Source organism: Cervus elaphus, chromosome 19 (genome assembly GCF_910594005.1).
Source record: "Cervus elaphus chromosome 19, mCerEla1.1, whole genome shotgun sequence".
NCBI lineage: Eukaryota > Metazoa > Chordata > Mammalia > Artiodactyla > Cervidae > Cervus > Cervus elaphus.
Window position 1 is genome coordinate 50,298,627 of NC_057833.1, and position 16,889 is coordinate 50,315,515.

The window sequence follows — 16,889 nt, forward strand, 5'->3', positions numbered from 1 at the left end:
TTAACCTTTCTAAACCTTAGTTGTAAAGTGGGGGCATGATTAGGGCTGATAAGAGGGCTAAGAAATCATTCATGAAAAGCACTTAGCACAGTAAGCCCTCCTTCATAGGATCTTGGGTAAGTTATTTAGCCTCTTTGAGCATTATTCATTGCATTAGTAAAATGAGGGATTTGACAATAATTTCTAAGATTCCTTTGTTCCTTAACATGTCTTAAATAAATAAAACCACCTCACTCAATTTTTATATGATATTCTTTTATAAAGTTCAGTTTTCTCTTGAGGTGGTTGACAAAAATTGGATTTTCAACTGATTTTTTAAATCCTAGAGAAGTCGGTTATTTTAGGCCTGAATTGTATATCATCAGATCTGACCATGCTTTTGAATGATCCTGGAAAGTCATAGTTCTAAATATAAAGCAATCCTGAATATAAAACACTTTTCTTTGTATTTCAAATGAAAAGACCCATTTTGAATTATACACTTTTCCCCCCACTTTGAGTTATGAACTTTTAGGGAATAAATGATATATAGATACATGGTGGTGGTTTAGTCACTAAGTTGTATCTGACTCTTGCAGTCCTGGCAGGACTGTAGCCTGCCAGGCTCCTCTATCCTTGGGATTTCCCAGGCAAGAATACTGGGATGGGTGGCCATTTCCTTCTCCAGGAGATCTTCCTGACCCAGAGATCAAACCCACATCTCCTGCATTACAGATGGATTCATTTACTCCTGAGCTACCAGGGAAGCATATATATATATATATATATATATATATATATATATAAAATACATACATGCATATATATATATAAAGAGTATTTATTAGTTTTGTAAACACATTTGAAATGACTTTATATAAGCTATGTTAATATAGAAATATTGCTTCCCCCCCACAGTCATCTTTCACAGAATAATTTCACTCAAACTTTTATTGAACAGTGAGAAAAGCAAAATGTACTTCTTGTATCCATGTAGTGTTAAGACTTCCCTGGTGGCTCAGATGGTAAAGCGTCTGTCTACAATGCAGGAGACCCAGGTTTGATCCCTGGGTGGGGAAGATCTCCTGGAGAAGGAAATGGCAACCCACTCCAGTATTCTTGCTTGGAAAATCCCATGGATGGAGGAGCCTGATAGGTTATAGTCCATGGGGTCACAAAGAGTCAGACACGACTGAGCGACTTCGCTTAGTCAGAGTTTCTGGAATATTGGGTTATACCACTCTTCTTCCAAGTTAATTATGAGGATGCCCGTTCTTATGAAAGTCTTTATAAGGTCTCTAAAGAAAAGCATCTTCTCTTTTCTGAGGAGTAATTTAGGTTAAAAACTTTGTTATTTTTAAGTATTTATGGTAAAAGGAGTTAATCACCAAAAAAACACATATTTTATTATTTTATTTCTAAGAAATGTCCAAAAAAGTGCTAGGATTTACTTAGACCAGATTGCCATTTAAATTTAAGAGCAAAACAGACAAAAACTACTCTTTGAGCTTGGTTGTCAAAATTCACCCACATTGGTGACTTGTATTGTGTTTGGTGTTACTCTAGGCAATTCAATTAATTAGGAATATCTCCAGTACTGTAGCTGGGCTACTGTGACAATTTACATTTTATTTGACATTAGAGCATAAGTCAGCAACACTTGACAATACAGATAAATCTTCATGTTCGCCTACCCCATCTCTTTTTCCTATAGCCATATACCTCAGTCAGATATGTGTGTGTGTGTGTGTTTTGCATGTGTTAAATAGTCTTAGAGATTTGACAAAAATTTTAAATGCCTTTCTCAAACTACTGGGGAGGGATAATGGAGCTAGAAGTTTCACATGCAAGTGCTAAACAAATTTCCTAAACCATTTCTTTCTTCTCCAACTTTCAATAGTTTTGAAATACATCTTTATTACTTTTTTTAGGTTTTACTAGAATGCATGTTATAGTACCATTAAAATGTGAGGAAAATTAATATTAATTAATAAAAATTAATATTTTCAGTAAATAAGTAGTAAATATTCTTCTGATAGTTTCAAAGAGCACTCATACAAGTGCTGATATTTATTTAAATTAGTATAGTTTTATAAACAGCTGAGAAAGAACTTTACATTTTTATTATGAAAATGCACCAGTTTCCCAAGCATTAAAAATCATTGTGTTTAGCTGAGTCTCATGTGATGGAAACACAGATATATCTACTTTGTAGCTATTTAGGTGCTTGTATTGCTTCCTTTAAAATTTTGGCATAGTTTTATCTCTTTATTACAGAGATTTTTCTTTTAATTTCAAAGACAGTGGTAAGTCACATTTGTTTACACATGAGAAACTTAATGATTGCATTTAATTTCCAGAGATTAAACTTTTATTATATGTCCCTTTCTGTATTGTGAGTTTTTTACAGAGCAAAGATAATGTTTTTATTTAAGTCTGAAAAGGAACTTCAACATAAGGATTTCTTTTCTAAAAATAAATGAAAATAAAAATGTCAGTAAGCTGTCTGGTTGAATTAACTAGTGGACATTACTCATTACAGCACTTCTTTAAAGATGGCTTCTATAGCATACTTTTTATCTTTTAATAGTAGCTCGTTAGCTTCTTGAAAGAGGTATGAAAAAAAGTGGCTGGAGCTATTGCCATTTGAAGGGCAATTAGAACTCAAAACATAGCATATTTAAGATGACAGTATATGCCAGGTTGGGAAAGAACTTTTTTTTTCCTTTTGTAGGAAGAGAATCACTCATTCTATATCCAAAGATACTAATATAATCACTGCTAACTGTTTCATACAGAGATTTCCTTTTAGTATTTTATGTGGACGTGTATAACTGTTTTTACAAAAATAGTATTGTTACTGTGTTGCTTATGGCCTACTCTTTTAAATTTAACCTTGTATAATGAACATTTTCCTATCAATAAATATTCTTTACAACATGACTATAAAAAATGGCTATGATGTAGTAAGACTGTAATTTACCTGAATCAGTCCACTGTGTTTGAAGATAAAGATATTAAGTTCATCAATTTTCTGTTATAAATTACATCTTTGTAAATATATCTTTGGGTGCAGCCTATTGGTGAATATCAGTAGGTTAAATTCCTAGAAGTGCAACTTGGTGGGTCTAAAGGTGTGGGATTTAAAAATCTTTAAGATTTCTGATACAATGCTATTTTGCTAGGAGAGTGTACACTCCCACTTTGCCTCTCCAAGCCTTTTTAACAATGGATATTCTTATTTTCCTATGTTAGCTTGATAGGCCAAAGAAAGTCATATTTTAAAAATTTGAATCTCTCTGATGAAAGTCAAACTTTAAAACATGCTTATTGACTCATTGTAATCTTTTAAAATTACCTGTTAATGTTCTTTGTATCTTTTTTTAAATTGGTGTGTTTCTTTTTCTTATCTATATTTAAGAGTATATATGATTCCATTCAAATAGGCTAAGGTCTTGGTATAAAATGGTTTTAAGAGGACTACTAATAAAAGCTGTCACCAGATGGAAACTGTGCTAGACACTTTACCCTTATGTTTTATTATTTTATCTTATTTAATGTTCATTCTAAATGTGAAGTAGTTATCTTCATCTTGCTGTTGAGGAACTTGAGATTCAGAAAGATTGAACCGCTTGCTCAAGATCACAGCTAGCAATAGTGCTAGGATATGAATCAATTTCTGTCTGACTTCACGCCCTGTGTGGTTTTCCTTATATCACACTTTCCCCGGAGTCTAGCTGTCGGTTAAACCTAATTATACTAGATAATTTAATCATGTCTAACTATCCTTTTTTTCACTGGTATTGTTCCAATATCCTTTCCATATATGTTTTGAATGTAGAGTAATAGTTACTAACACAGTCCACTAACAAATGGGTAGTATATTTACCATTTTGCAGTGTTGATCAAGAATAAAGCATCTCTACCTTAAGAGAAAAGTTTTTCTGAGCCTCCATTTTTAGATATAATGGTATTAGATTTGATGCAGACTAAGATTTTTTATCAATTGTTACTTTAATTTACTCTTTCCAGAGCATATTCTGTGATTTTGTGCTTTTAGTTGCTTTTTTCCATATTAAGAACCAGGTGCTTGCTTCAGATAATTTGTTTTAAAGATGAGAGGAATATGTAAGTAAATGAAAGAAATGGGTAAAAAGAAATAATTAGTGTACTAAATTCTTCTCAACAGAACTTTACAGAGCAGTATGGCAAAGCTTCTCTCAGATCTTAGTGTGGACACTGCTCGCTGCAAGCCTGGGAATAATCTTACCAAATCACTTCTGAACATTTATGAAAAGCAACATCAGCATGACCCGATCCCCACTCACACTTCCATAATGAGCTACCTAAGTAAGTTAGAACCAGATCACACTCTTATTACACATTCAGAGCCTCTTTCTACAATTAACAATGAGGAAAACATGGTGCCAGACAGACCTTATGAAAATGTTCTGCCCTCCAAAGGCCCTCAGAGGCATAGTAATACTAGGAGCATGGAGGAGGTATCAGCCCCTGGAATTGTTCCTGCCCTTTCCAAACGGGATTCTGATGAGGAAAGTGAAATTCCGACCTTAGTAGAAGAGGAGCATAATTTGGATAAAACAATTTACATTCCATTTGCTAGAAGCACTCCTAAAAAGAAATCACCACTGTCTAAGAGATTATCTCCCCAGGCCCAGATCAGTGTAGCTCCACTGCAACCTGTCAGTGGACTTGTTGCTGAAAAAGAAAATAAACTGTGTGCACCTGGAGTTTGTTCCTCTTGCAAAAAGGAAGAAGATGCACCTGAGAAACTTTCCAGAACAGCTGACACGGAGGACAAGCAGCTCCTCAAGAAAATAAAGGAAGCCATTTGCAAGATCCCTCCTGCCAGTGAGGAGGAATTGGCGGCCTGTCATGGCCCCTCCAATTGTCAGAACAGCAACGTTCAAGTGAAAAGCAGTGCAGTCTCTGATGGTAGCTTTTTAAATTCTGACTTAACTTCTGACTGGAGCATCTCTTCTTTTTCCACGTTCACGTCTCGTGATGAGCAAGACTTCCGAAATGGCCTTGCAGCACTGGATGCCAACATTGCTAGACTCCAGAAGTCCTTAAGGACTGGTCTTCTGGAGAAGTAAGCTCAGAAGAAAGGAAAAGTTTTTAAGAAGAGAAATTGGGTACATTGAATGTATATTTTAAATTTCTCTAGAGAAAAGTTTTATATTATGTGTGAAATAAATTGTATGAATAATAAATTTATTATTGGACAATATTGACACTAGAGCTTATAAAAACAAGTCATCTTAAGAAACTGACATTTGTTAAGAGAAGAAAGTTGTGTGTTACTAGAAAAATACTGTATTATAAATAAAATTTAGTATTTATTTATTAGAGTTTATTCTTACTCTGCGGGGCTAAGGATGAGGTTGGAAGGAATTTCTGGTTGTTCTAAAGGATAATGGGAAGGGAGTCTTTGGGTACAATTTACTATATTAAAACTAGAGTTTCTTTTCTCTTTCAGGATTTCTGTTTGTTTTTTAATGGCATTGTGTTTTAATGTGTGATGTTCTGTGCTACAGGCTGGTGTTGTTGGTGAGACATATAAACATTTATTTTAAGAGAAAAAGTGCCAGTATCTCCATTGAAAAAAAAAAAACATTGATTGGGCTTAAAAAATACAGATAACATCCTAAGTTAGCATGTGGTTTCTTAACACTTTAGCAGTTTTATTTATTTTTATCACTGATGCATTGAAGACCGTTAAAAAAGTCAGACTAATAAAAAAAAATGCTAAGATAAGTGTTGGTTGTGTAAATTTGTTTTTTTAAGTAAGTGTTTGTTTTTTGTCATTATATTTGAACATGATGGATTTTATAAATCTTGTACTGATTGTAATTCTGCCTTTCTGGGCCAATTTTTTTTCCCCAGCACTTTAGCTGAGAGCATTCTCTATTCTCTAAATAATATGGATTAGGTTGGTCTCTGCTTCTCTAAACTAGCACTTGCTAACTAGTTAGTGTTATCTCCTTCCATGTAAATAGCACATTTTAACTCTTAGAAAGCTGCATATTGTGCTATGACTGATACTTCATACAAGTCACCTGCCTGGTGTCTTTTTATTTAGTGCTTGGGCAGGCTTTAGCATTAGAGTGTTCTGCTGGTCCCAGAACCACCTCCTGCTGTTTTTAAGTGTTGGGGCTACAACTTCTAGAGACCCAGATAGAGTTTGTTTAACATGTTCAGATTTTATAGAAAGAGATTTCTTAGGCCTAAATATTAAATGAATTTTAAGCTGTTTTCACAGAATTGTCTATTGTTTATAATTTCTCCTAGTATTCATAAATTAATTCCTTAGTTTATGTGGAGGTAGTAGGTCACAAGCCTTGAACACATAAGTTGAGAAGTACAGTTCAGAAATACAAAGTAGTAGAGCAAGGAAGGAAATTGTGTCATCTGTCTACACCTACATATCCAGTTGTTATTCACATGCATATGCAGAAGTAAATTCTTAAAATTATCATGTGATATTCAAGAAGATTGTCCTCTTTTACCCTTATATAAGACGGGTATCTTTACATGCAAAGAAAACTTTTTAATATTTACAGGTTCAGTTAACTAGGATTAATAACTTGACTGAATAACAAATGAGACTGGAAAATCCCTGAGGGACCTTTACCAGGAGCTTACTGTATATTTGGTAAAAGACACATACATGTCACAGAAACATGAAAGAATTTGGTTAAATTTTAAGATGGAATATGATCCTAGCAAAATTGATGGAATAGACAATGATTTTCATAGAAATTTATGGTGGAAAGAAGCCCCAATATGGTAGCAAGCAAGCATGAGCTGTGCTCAGTCATGTCTAACTCTTTGCAATCCCATGGACTATAGCCTACTAGGCTCCTCTGTCCATGGGATTTTCCCAGAAAGAATACAGGAGTGGGTTGCCATCTATTCCTCCAAGGAATCTTCCTGACACAGGAATCAAACCCATGTCTCCTGCATTGTAGGTGGATTCGACCACTGAGCCACTCAGTTCAGTTCAACTGCTCAGTGGTGTCCAACTCTTTTCGACCCCATGAACTGCAGCACACCAGGCCTCCCTGTCCATCACCAACTCCTGGAGTCTACCCAGACTCATGTCCATTGAGTCGGTGATGCCATCCAAGCATCTCATCCTCTGTTGTCCCCTTCTCTTAGTGCCTTCAATCTTTCCCAGCATCAGGATCTTTTCAGATGAGTCAGTTCTTTGCATCAGGTGGCCAAAGTATTGGAGTTTCAGCTTCAACATCAGTCCTTCTGATGAACACGCAGGACTGATCTCCTTTAGGATGGACTGGTTGGATCTCCTTGCAGTCCAAGGGACTCTCTCAGGAGTCTTCTCTAACACCACAGTTCAAAAGCATCAATTCTTTGGCGCTCAGCTTTCTTTATAGTCCGACTCTAACATCCATACATGACTACTGGAAAAACCATAGCCTTGACTAGACGGACCTTTATTGGCAAAGTAATGTCTCTGCTTTTTAATATGCTGTCTAGTTTGGTCATAACTTTCCTTCCAAGGAGTAAACATGTTTTAATTTCATGACTGCAATCACCATCTGCAGTGGTTTTGGAGCCCCCAAAAATAAAGTCAGCCACTGTTTCCACTGTTACCCCATCTATTTGCCAAGTAGTGATGGGACTGGATGCCATGATCTTAGTTTTCTGAAATGTTGAGCTTTAAGCCAACTTTTTCACTCCCCTCTTTCACTTTCATCAAGAGACTCTTTAGTTCTTCACTTTCTGCCATAAGGGTGGTGTCATCTGCATATCTGAGGTTATTTATATTTCTCCCAGCAATCTTGATTCCAGCTTGTGCTTCCTCCAGCCCAGCGTTTCTAATGATGTACTCTGCATATAAGTTAAATAAGCAGGGTAACAGTATACAGCCTTGACGTACTTTTCCTATTTGGAACCAGTCTGTCATTCCATGTCCAGTTCTGTTTCTTCCTGACCTGAACCCAGGTTTCTCAAGAGGCAGGTCAGGTGGTCTGGTATTCCCATCTTTTTCAGAATTTTCCACAGTTTATTGTGATCCACATAGTCAAAGGCTTTGTCATAGTCAATAAAGCAGAAATAGATGTTTTTCTGGAACTCTTGCTTTTTTGATTATCCAGCGGATATTGGCAATTTGATCGTTGGTTCCTCTGCCTTTTCTAAAACCAGCTTGAACACCTGGAAGTTCACGGTTCACATATTGCTGAAGCCTGGCTTGGAGAATGTTGAGCATTACTTTACTAGCGTGTGAGATTTGTGCAATTGTGCGGTAGTTTGAGCATTCTTTGGCATCGCCTTTCTTTGAGATTGGAAGGAAAACTGACATTTTCCAGTCCTGTGGCCACTGCTGAGTTTTCCAAATTTGCTGGCATATTGAGTGCAGCACTTTCACAGTATCATCTTTTAGGATTTGAAATAGCTCAACTGGAATTCCATTACCTCCACTAACTTTTTCGTAGTGATGCTTCCAAAGGCCCACTTGACTTCACATTCCAGGATATCTGGCTCTAGGTGAGTGATCACACCATCGTGATTATCTGGGTCGTGAAGATCTCTTTTGTACAGTTCTGTGATTCTTGCCACCTCCTCTTAATATCTTCTGCTTCTGTTAGGTCCATACCATTTCTGTCCTTTATTGAGCCCATCTTTGCATGAAATGTTCCCTTGGTATCTCTAATTTTCTTGAAAAGATCTCTAGTGTTTCCCATTCTATTGTTTTCCTCTATTTCTTTGAACTGATCACTGAAGAAGGCTTTCTTATATCTCCTTGCTATTCTTTGGAACTCTGCATTCAAATGGGTATATCTCTCCTTTTCTCCCTTGCTTTTTGCTTCTTTTCACAGCTATTTGTAAGGCCTCCTGAGGCAGCCATTTTGCTTTTTTGCATTTCTTTTTCTTGGGGATGGTCTTGATCCCTGTCTCCTGTACAATGTCACGAACCTCCATCCTTAGTTCATCAGGCACTCTGTCTATCAGATCTAGTCCCTTAAATCTATTTCTCACTTCCACTGTATAATCATAAGGGATTTGATTTAGGTCATACCTGAACGGTCTAGTAGTTTTCCCCACTTTCTTCAATTTAAGTCTGAATTTGGCAATAAAGAGTTCATAATCTGAGCCACAGTCAGCTCCTGGTCTTGTTTTTGCTGACTGTATAGAGCTCCATCTTTGGCTGCAAAGAATATAATCAATCTGATTTTGGTGTTGGCCATCTAGTGATGTCCATGTATAGAGTCTTCTCTTGCGTTGTTGGAAGAGGGTGTTTGCTATGATCAGTGCATTCTCTTGGGAAAACTCTAATAGCCTTTGCCCTGCTTCATTCTGTACTCCAAGGCCAAATTTGCCTGCTACTTCAGGTGTTTCTTGACTTCTTACTTTTGCATTTCAGTCCTATATAATGAAAAGGATATCTTTTTGGGGTGTTAGTTCTAAGAGGTCATGTAGGTCTTCATACAACCATTCAGCTTCTTCAGCATTACTGGTCGGGGCATAGACTTGAATCACCGTGATATTGAATTGTTTGCCTTGGAAATGAACAGAGGTCATTCTGTCATTTTTGTGATTGCATCCAAGTACTGCATTTGGGACTCTTGTTGACTATGATGGCCACTCCATTTCTTCTAAGGGATTCTTGCCCCCAGTAGTAGATATAACAGTCATCTGAGTTAAATTCACCCATTCCAGTCCATTTTAGTTCACTGATTCCTAGGATGTCAACGTTCACTCTTGCCATCTCCTTGGAAGTTTGACCACTTCCAATTTGCCTTGATTCATGGACCTAACATTCCAGGTTCCTATGCAATATTGCTCTTTACAGTATCGGACCTTGCTTCTATCACCAGTCATATCCACAGCTGGGTGTTGTTTTTGCTTTGGCTCCATCCCTTCATTCTTTCTGGAGTTATTTCTCCACTAATCTCCAGTAGCATATTGGGCACCTACCGACCTGGAGTTCATCTTTCAGTGTCCTATCTTTTTGCCTTTTCATACAGTTCATGGGGTTCTCAAGGCAAGAATACTGAAGTGGTTTGCCATTCCCTTCTCTAGTGGACCACATTCTGTCAGACCTTTCCACCATGACCTGTCTGTCTTGGGTGGCCCCACATGGCATGGCTTAGTTTCATTGAGTTAGACAAGGCTGTGGTCCATGTGGTCAGATTGACTAGTTTTCTGTGATGTGGTTTCAGTCTGTCTGCCCTCTGATGCCCTCTCTCGGTGCCTACCATCTTTTTTGGGTTTATCTTACCTTGGATGTGGGGTATCTCTTCACGGCTGCTCCAGCAAAGCACAGCCACTGCTCCTGAGCCACGGGGGAAGCCCAAAGCCAAAATGGTAGAGAAAGACCTAGAAGAGAAGAAATTTCCTTTGGATATTAAATAATGCATAGGATTTGGATAATTCTATAAATACCTTCAAAATGTTAATCCCATGTAAAGTCAGTATTACCAAAATGTGGGAGTTGAGTGGTATATTAAGAGGTTGTTAGGTACACCAATCTGGTTAAAATAGAGGAGCTGAAGTTGCTAAATGATGATGGTAGTACTAGATGATGGTAACACAACTTAGAAGAGCTAGGGTCAGATTGTAGAGTTTCCTGAACTCCAGATTGAGGAATGACCATTACACATGAAATCATTGGGTGTTAGGGTTATCTTTGGGGTAATTTTGTTTTTAAATTGAGGATCACCAGATGAAATTGAATGTTCTTAAAACCGCATAGAGTAATGGTAAATAAGGGTTAGAAGACAGAGAGGCTAGGGACCATTTAGTAAGCTGCTGCAGTAGTCCAGACATAATGTGATAAGCCTTTAGCAGTAAGAGTGAAAAAGGAGAGAAAAATTGAAAAATTTTCAGTAGGCTTGATGACTTAATTGAAAATGAAGGAGAAAGCAAAGATGACACCAATGTTTTTAATTTGGTCAGTTCAGGTCACACCAAGCACTGTCTAAAATGAAAAATCAAGTTCTTGGTTAAGTTCAAAGTTAACAAATTCTAATGTAAGTCTTGTTAAACAGTACTGATTGGAGAGTGGGCTAAAAAGAGTGGGAATGCCCATTTTCAGTAGTTCTGATCTTTACACTAGGAATTATTGTAACTGCCTCCTCTTCATCTCATTCTAGTCCCAAGTCCCAGCGCTTTCACAAAACCTTTTCTGATAACCCAGAAAATGTGAAAAACACATGGCGTGTCTCCTAATTTCTGGAAGGATGAATTCAGTGTCTCCTAATAGATACTGGCTCTTGAATAGGAAGGAACTAACTATCTTGTCGCTATTCCTGTGGTCCTTTCTTGGATCTGTGGAGGTAATGTACAAACTGTTACAATGGATTCAGTATTTGTAAATCGCTTTGAAGATGAAAGTTAGAATCTGATTCTATTTGACCAACTGTAGGGATTGGAGGATCAGGGCTAAAGATGCCAAAGTACTTGGTGCACCTTCTTCTCTTGCCACCCTTGGAGTTTAGTGAATTGTCCAAAAATCTTTACTTTTTACTAATGGTGGCATTTATGTCAAGTGTCTTAAAAGTTACAAAGGCCTGCTTCAACTACATGAAAAGTAGGGTAGAATTGCTAATTCTAGTTATATAGAAAATGTATGTAACCAAATCTTAATGAAGTATATATCTACTGCTTATACTGTGGGGCAATCCCATCAGCTAAAGAGCCACTCATTTAATGAATAAATGAAATGGAGCTCTAATATATGTCTGGTACTGTTCTGGGCTCTGAGAAAACAATGAGCAAGACAGGTATTCTCCACTTCCAAGGAGTTTATGTTGACACAGAGGTGCTGTGTATAGGTGCTGTGAAGAAAAAACATGATGTAAAGGCATAAAAAATGACAGAATTGGCTAAATTTTTCATTATTAGAGGCCGTTTCTCAAAAATTATTTTAAGGAGGCTAAAATTTAAGCATGTCGCTAGTTGAATTATTTGCAGGCTAACACTCCCTTAACCATTTTTCAAATCTGTTAATTCTTGATTTCTTTCTGCTCAGAAGTGCTTTTTAAAAAGGGTACTATGTATCACTTATATTTTGATGTTTTAGTTGATTGTGTGTAGAGAACTGGTCTGTTTTATATAAAGCAGTTGGCCTGAGTAGAACCTCCCAGAGAATTACTAGATATCATAAGATCTAAGGGACTTCTGAAGGGCTTAAAGTTGGTTTTTGGAAAAGGCTTCTATGAAAGTCTTCTGTCTCATTCTCATGCCCAGAGAGGGAATCTGTTTCATAGTAATACCTACTACTGGGAAAATACCAGGTGCACCTTTTGTCTGGATCACCCTTTTGCTCAGCTCCTAACAAATTTGTACTCATTCTTCAAACTCACAGCACCACCACTGTACCTTGTGTATTCATCTGTTGATGCGTGTATCAGTTTACACTTCAGCCTCTCTGGTGTGTTCTCTGTCACCAGTACAAGGGTAATCTATCCTACAGCCTATTTCACTGATTTGCAGGAGGAATAAAGGTAGTTGCACTTTGAATACTGGAGGATGGTGTACACCGTCTGGGACTTATGAAGTTTAAAGAGCTCTCACTGAGTGGAAAAAAGGGAACCTTCCTATACTGTTGGTGGGAGTATAAATTGGTGTAGCAACTATGGAAAACAGTATGGAGAGTCCTTAAAACTAAAAAGATCATTACCATATGTTCCAGCAATCCAACTTCTGCAAAGATATCTGGAAAAGATGAAAACTAATTTTAAAAGATTGCACCCTAATGTTCGTAGCAGCACTGAAGAGCTGAAATATGGAAACAACCCAAGTGCCCTTCAACAGATGATTGACTTAAGATGTGGTGTATATACACAATGGAATATTGCATGCATGTTCAGTCACTAAGTCATGTCTGACTCCTTGCAATCCTATGGACAGCCCACTAGGCTCCTTTGTCCATAGGGTTTCCCAAGCAAGAATATTGGAGTGGGTTGCCGTTTCCTTCAAGGGATCTTCCTGACCCAAGGATGGAACCTGCATCTTCTACATTGGCAGGCAGGTTCTTTACCAATGAGCCACCAAGGAAATCCATAATGGAATATTGCTCAGCCATAAAAAGAATTAAATATTGCCATTTGCAGCAACATGGATGGACCTAGAGAATATTATATTAAGGGAAGTAAGAAAGACAAATGTATGATATTGCTTATATGTGCAATCTAAAAAAGGATACAGACAAGTCTATACACAAAACAGAAATAGAACTCACAGACATAGGAAACAAACTTCTGATTCACAAAGGGGGAAAGGGGGACAGGAGAGGTAAATTAGGAGATAAAAATTAGTATACACAAAAATAGATAAGCAACAAGGATTTACTGTATAGCACAGGGAACTATATTCAGTATCTTGTAGTAATGGAAAATAATCTGAAAAAGTATATAAAGCTTAATCACTTTGCTGATACCTGAAACTAGCACAATATTGTAAATTAACTACTCTTCAATTTAAATAAACAATAAAGAGCCCTCACTGTCCTGCTTGCCCACTTCTGATGTTCTCCAGTTTGTCAAGATCTTTTGTGTAGGTCCATCAGTGAGCAGTGAACTCCAGGTGTGATCTGATCAAGCAGAATACAGTTAGATTATCATTTCTTACAATCTTGTTAAAGTTGTTTTAAAATGGACTTAGACTAAGCTGGCTGTCTTTAGCCATCACAGTATACTACATAACATATTAGGACTGTAGTTAGTTTCCAGACAATATTCTCATTGTCATTCTGAGTGTTTTGTGTGGCATTATGTTAGCACAGCTCAGGGAGCCAGGTCCTGTCCAGCTAGAAATGAGCAGTTCCTTAAAGACAGCTTTGTGCCAAAAACAAGTGGCCTCAGCTGCCCCTAAAGGAAGAGCTCACATTTACCACAACTTGAAGTGCTTGTTCTCCTTGAAGCCAGGTCTGCTCCTGGAGGCCATAAAGCATGGTGAAAAGAGCTAGGCTGGGAATCAGGAGTCTTGGGTTTGGGTTCTATTGCTGTTTTTTACTGTGTTAACTGTTTTTTCCACTTACAAAATGTGCGAATTTGACTAACAGTTCTCTTTTGTCACTCCATGATTCAACAATCTATTTAGTAATATAGTTCTATTATTTTGACCAGACATCTTTCAATTAGTCAACCACAAAGGGTTTGCTCAGAGTTTTAGAGCTCTATGTGAAACTTTTGTTTAGAACTTTGTATGAAGTAGACAGGTCATTCTCCCAATCAATAGGATGGCCCTGCCAACTCCACAGATTTGTAGAAAGAAGTGGGGAGGGGGTTGTGTGTGATTATTTGCCTCATGTAATTCAAAAAGCTCTGATATTCCTGGTATCTCTTAATAATTCCATCTATTTTTAGGATTAAGTTTTGAACATCATCATTCCTATCAGCATTCCCTACTAAGAAGTTTTAGATATGCCTGGTATAAAAATATTGTAAATAAATTTTGCTTTATGTTTTATAGCCACCAATTTTTATGGATTAAAAGATTGGACTGGGAAGTCACCCATCATCTAAGGCTTCCCAGGTGGCTCAGTGGTAAAGCATCCACCTGCCAAGCAGGAGACACAGGTTTAACCCTGGGTTGGAAAGATCACCTGGAGAAGGAAATTAACAGAAGCCTACACCAGTATTCTTGCCTGGGAAATCCCATGGACCGAGAGCCTGGCAGATTACAGTCTAGGGGGTCACATCAGACATGACTTAAGCGACTAAACAACAGCAACAACATGATCTTCTAGTCCAATATCACTTTTAGAAATATAGAAACTGAAACCAAAAATGTTAAAGACATTTGCTCAGAGCCCCACAGCTAACACCTTGAATCAGGTATTGTGATTCACCGTTTACTTTCTGTACTCTGTTGTCTTGATACCAGTTGAATGTCATGACCACTTGAACCCCTGGGACCTCAAATCCCTCATTCCCCCAGTATGCCATTCTCTCTCTACTGGCATGGTCCAAAAATAAGAAATTCCTTCTGTAATTTATCATGAGGACTGAATAAGATAAGTGAAAATGCTTTGCAAACTATTGACACTATAATAGTTGGTAATGATCACATTATATGTAGTCAGTATACATGATTATGTGTGCATACTATACTAGACATTTATGGTTCATTTTTACTTTATGAAATACACAATGTTCTTAAAGTCTTTTTAGCATGCAGCATAATGCTAGGAAAACAATTTTCCCAACTATCACTTGGCCATTTCCATCAAAGGTCATTATTTAAACTCGTTTTTAAAGTAGATGGAAGAAGTTTCATTAGGTTTTCGCTCAACAGCACTGGCATTCACAGTGAGTTTGGACATTATCAGGACCCCAGCATTATCTTCTTTTCAGCTGGAGAGAAAGAGATCTCATTTTCCGTGGAGATCTCAAGGAGACATGTAGAAGCATCACAAGCTATCAAGGAGGAAAACATGGTCCCCTTTTGAGCCAGAGACTTACACAATTGTTCAAATCTAAAATAGAAATGTTGTCCGCTGCTCAGAAGAGAGCATACAGCCAAGGTACATATTTTCATCCCACCATCTTTTCCAGATTATTCTTTACTTGGCTGTGAGCTGAGCTCCAGGCCCAGAATGGGGTTGGAGATCAGAATCAAGTATTTTAAAAGTCGGCAGCTCCAAAACAAGCAGAACAGACCCTTTTGGAGGGTAGTAGTTTGTGGTTTGGCAAGAAGAAAGGAGTAAATGAAAAATAAAATTTTAAATCCAGAGCCACAATGGATGGAAAAAAATTAATCTTTTTTTTTTTTTAGGTCAGAACTATCAGACTTGTTGTTTTAGAATAGGGAGATAGATTGATGGAAGATGAGACACAAAGTAGAACAAGCCAATGAATATTTGAATAAGTAGGTCCTCACCATTTAGAACAGTGACCTATATGCCACCACTCCACTCTTCCCCTGCCACAAAGCTAATGATCCCTTTTTTCACTGGAGACTTAGACCACTTGTCATCACCTCTCCCCACCCCCCTTGCCCCCGCTCCTTTCCCAACTAGTCTAAAAGCCCATGTGGTCAGATTTCTATATTAATGGAAGACTAACACATAAAACATCTCCTCTTATCCCTTAACTTACCCAGAAAGAGCCTGAGAATTTAAATTGTAATTTTGTATTCTTGACTAAAATTTGAGAAAAGGTCATGATATCTCATTGATGAATATAAGACACTGGAACAGGCAATGTTTATGTCTATGGGATAGTTCATTTTAATGATGGTGCATTAAAAGAGAATGAGCCCTGGATTGGGAGTCAGGTGACCAAGTGAGTTTGTCTTCGTGGTCTGTGTGACCAGTAATATATTAGCTGTTTGGTGTGTGCCACACTGAACATTTAAATACAGGATAAAGTGTGCCTCTGAAGACCTAGAGCCCCAGGACCTGCCAAATGAGATATGGCCTCAGAGACTCTTTCCAACTCAAAATGCTATGGCTTCCAATGGGAAGGTTTGCAACACCAAGAGAACTAGACACACAGCCCTGATGGACACTCACACCATGTTGGGATCACACAGAATTTTAGTGTGGGACTGTTCTTTCTCTTTTCCTCTAATACTCATCTCTCAGTACCCTCTATATATACTTTCTTCTAGATGAGAACACTTTCAGAGAGCATTTTGTGTTGTGACTCTCTGAGGACTTGAATATTTTTATTTCACCCTCACATTTAAGCAATAGTTTCCATTGGATTTCAATGTGAGGATGGAATCATAAGGTTGTCTTTCCCCTCTTTGTAGAAATCAAAACTGACAAAAGGAGTACAAATGCCATTTGTGGGGAAAACTAGGAGATAGAAGTTTTGACTAAATATTTGACCATGAACTTTTAAAACTGATTTTAACAACTATTTATTTAAATCAAGAGCATTGAACAAGGAAGCAAATACTTAGGGACAAGG

The 16,889-nt window shown here is 37.5% G+C and overlaps 1 protein-coding gene across 2 annotated transcripts in view; it reads left to right on the forward strand.

Moving 5' to 3' along the window:
* CCDC14 (coiled-coil domain containing 14) overlaps window positions 1–5,757 on the forward strand; it is a 38,533-nt gene extending 32,776 nt beyond the window's left edge. For both annotated transcript variants that reach the window (XM_043874866.1, XM_043874867.1), the window contains exon 13: window positions 4,169–5,757. In XM_043874866.1, the coding sequence (XP_043730801.1) occupies window positions 4,169–5,096 (928 nt within the window). In that variant the 3' untranslated portion in view covers window positions 5,097–5,757. The remainder of the gene's footprint in view (window positions 1–4,168) is intronic.
* Window positions 5,758–16,889: the final 11,132 nt, after the last annotated feature.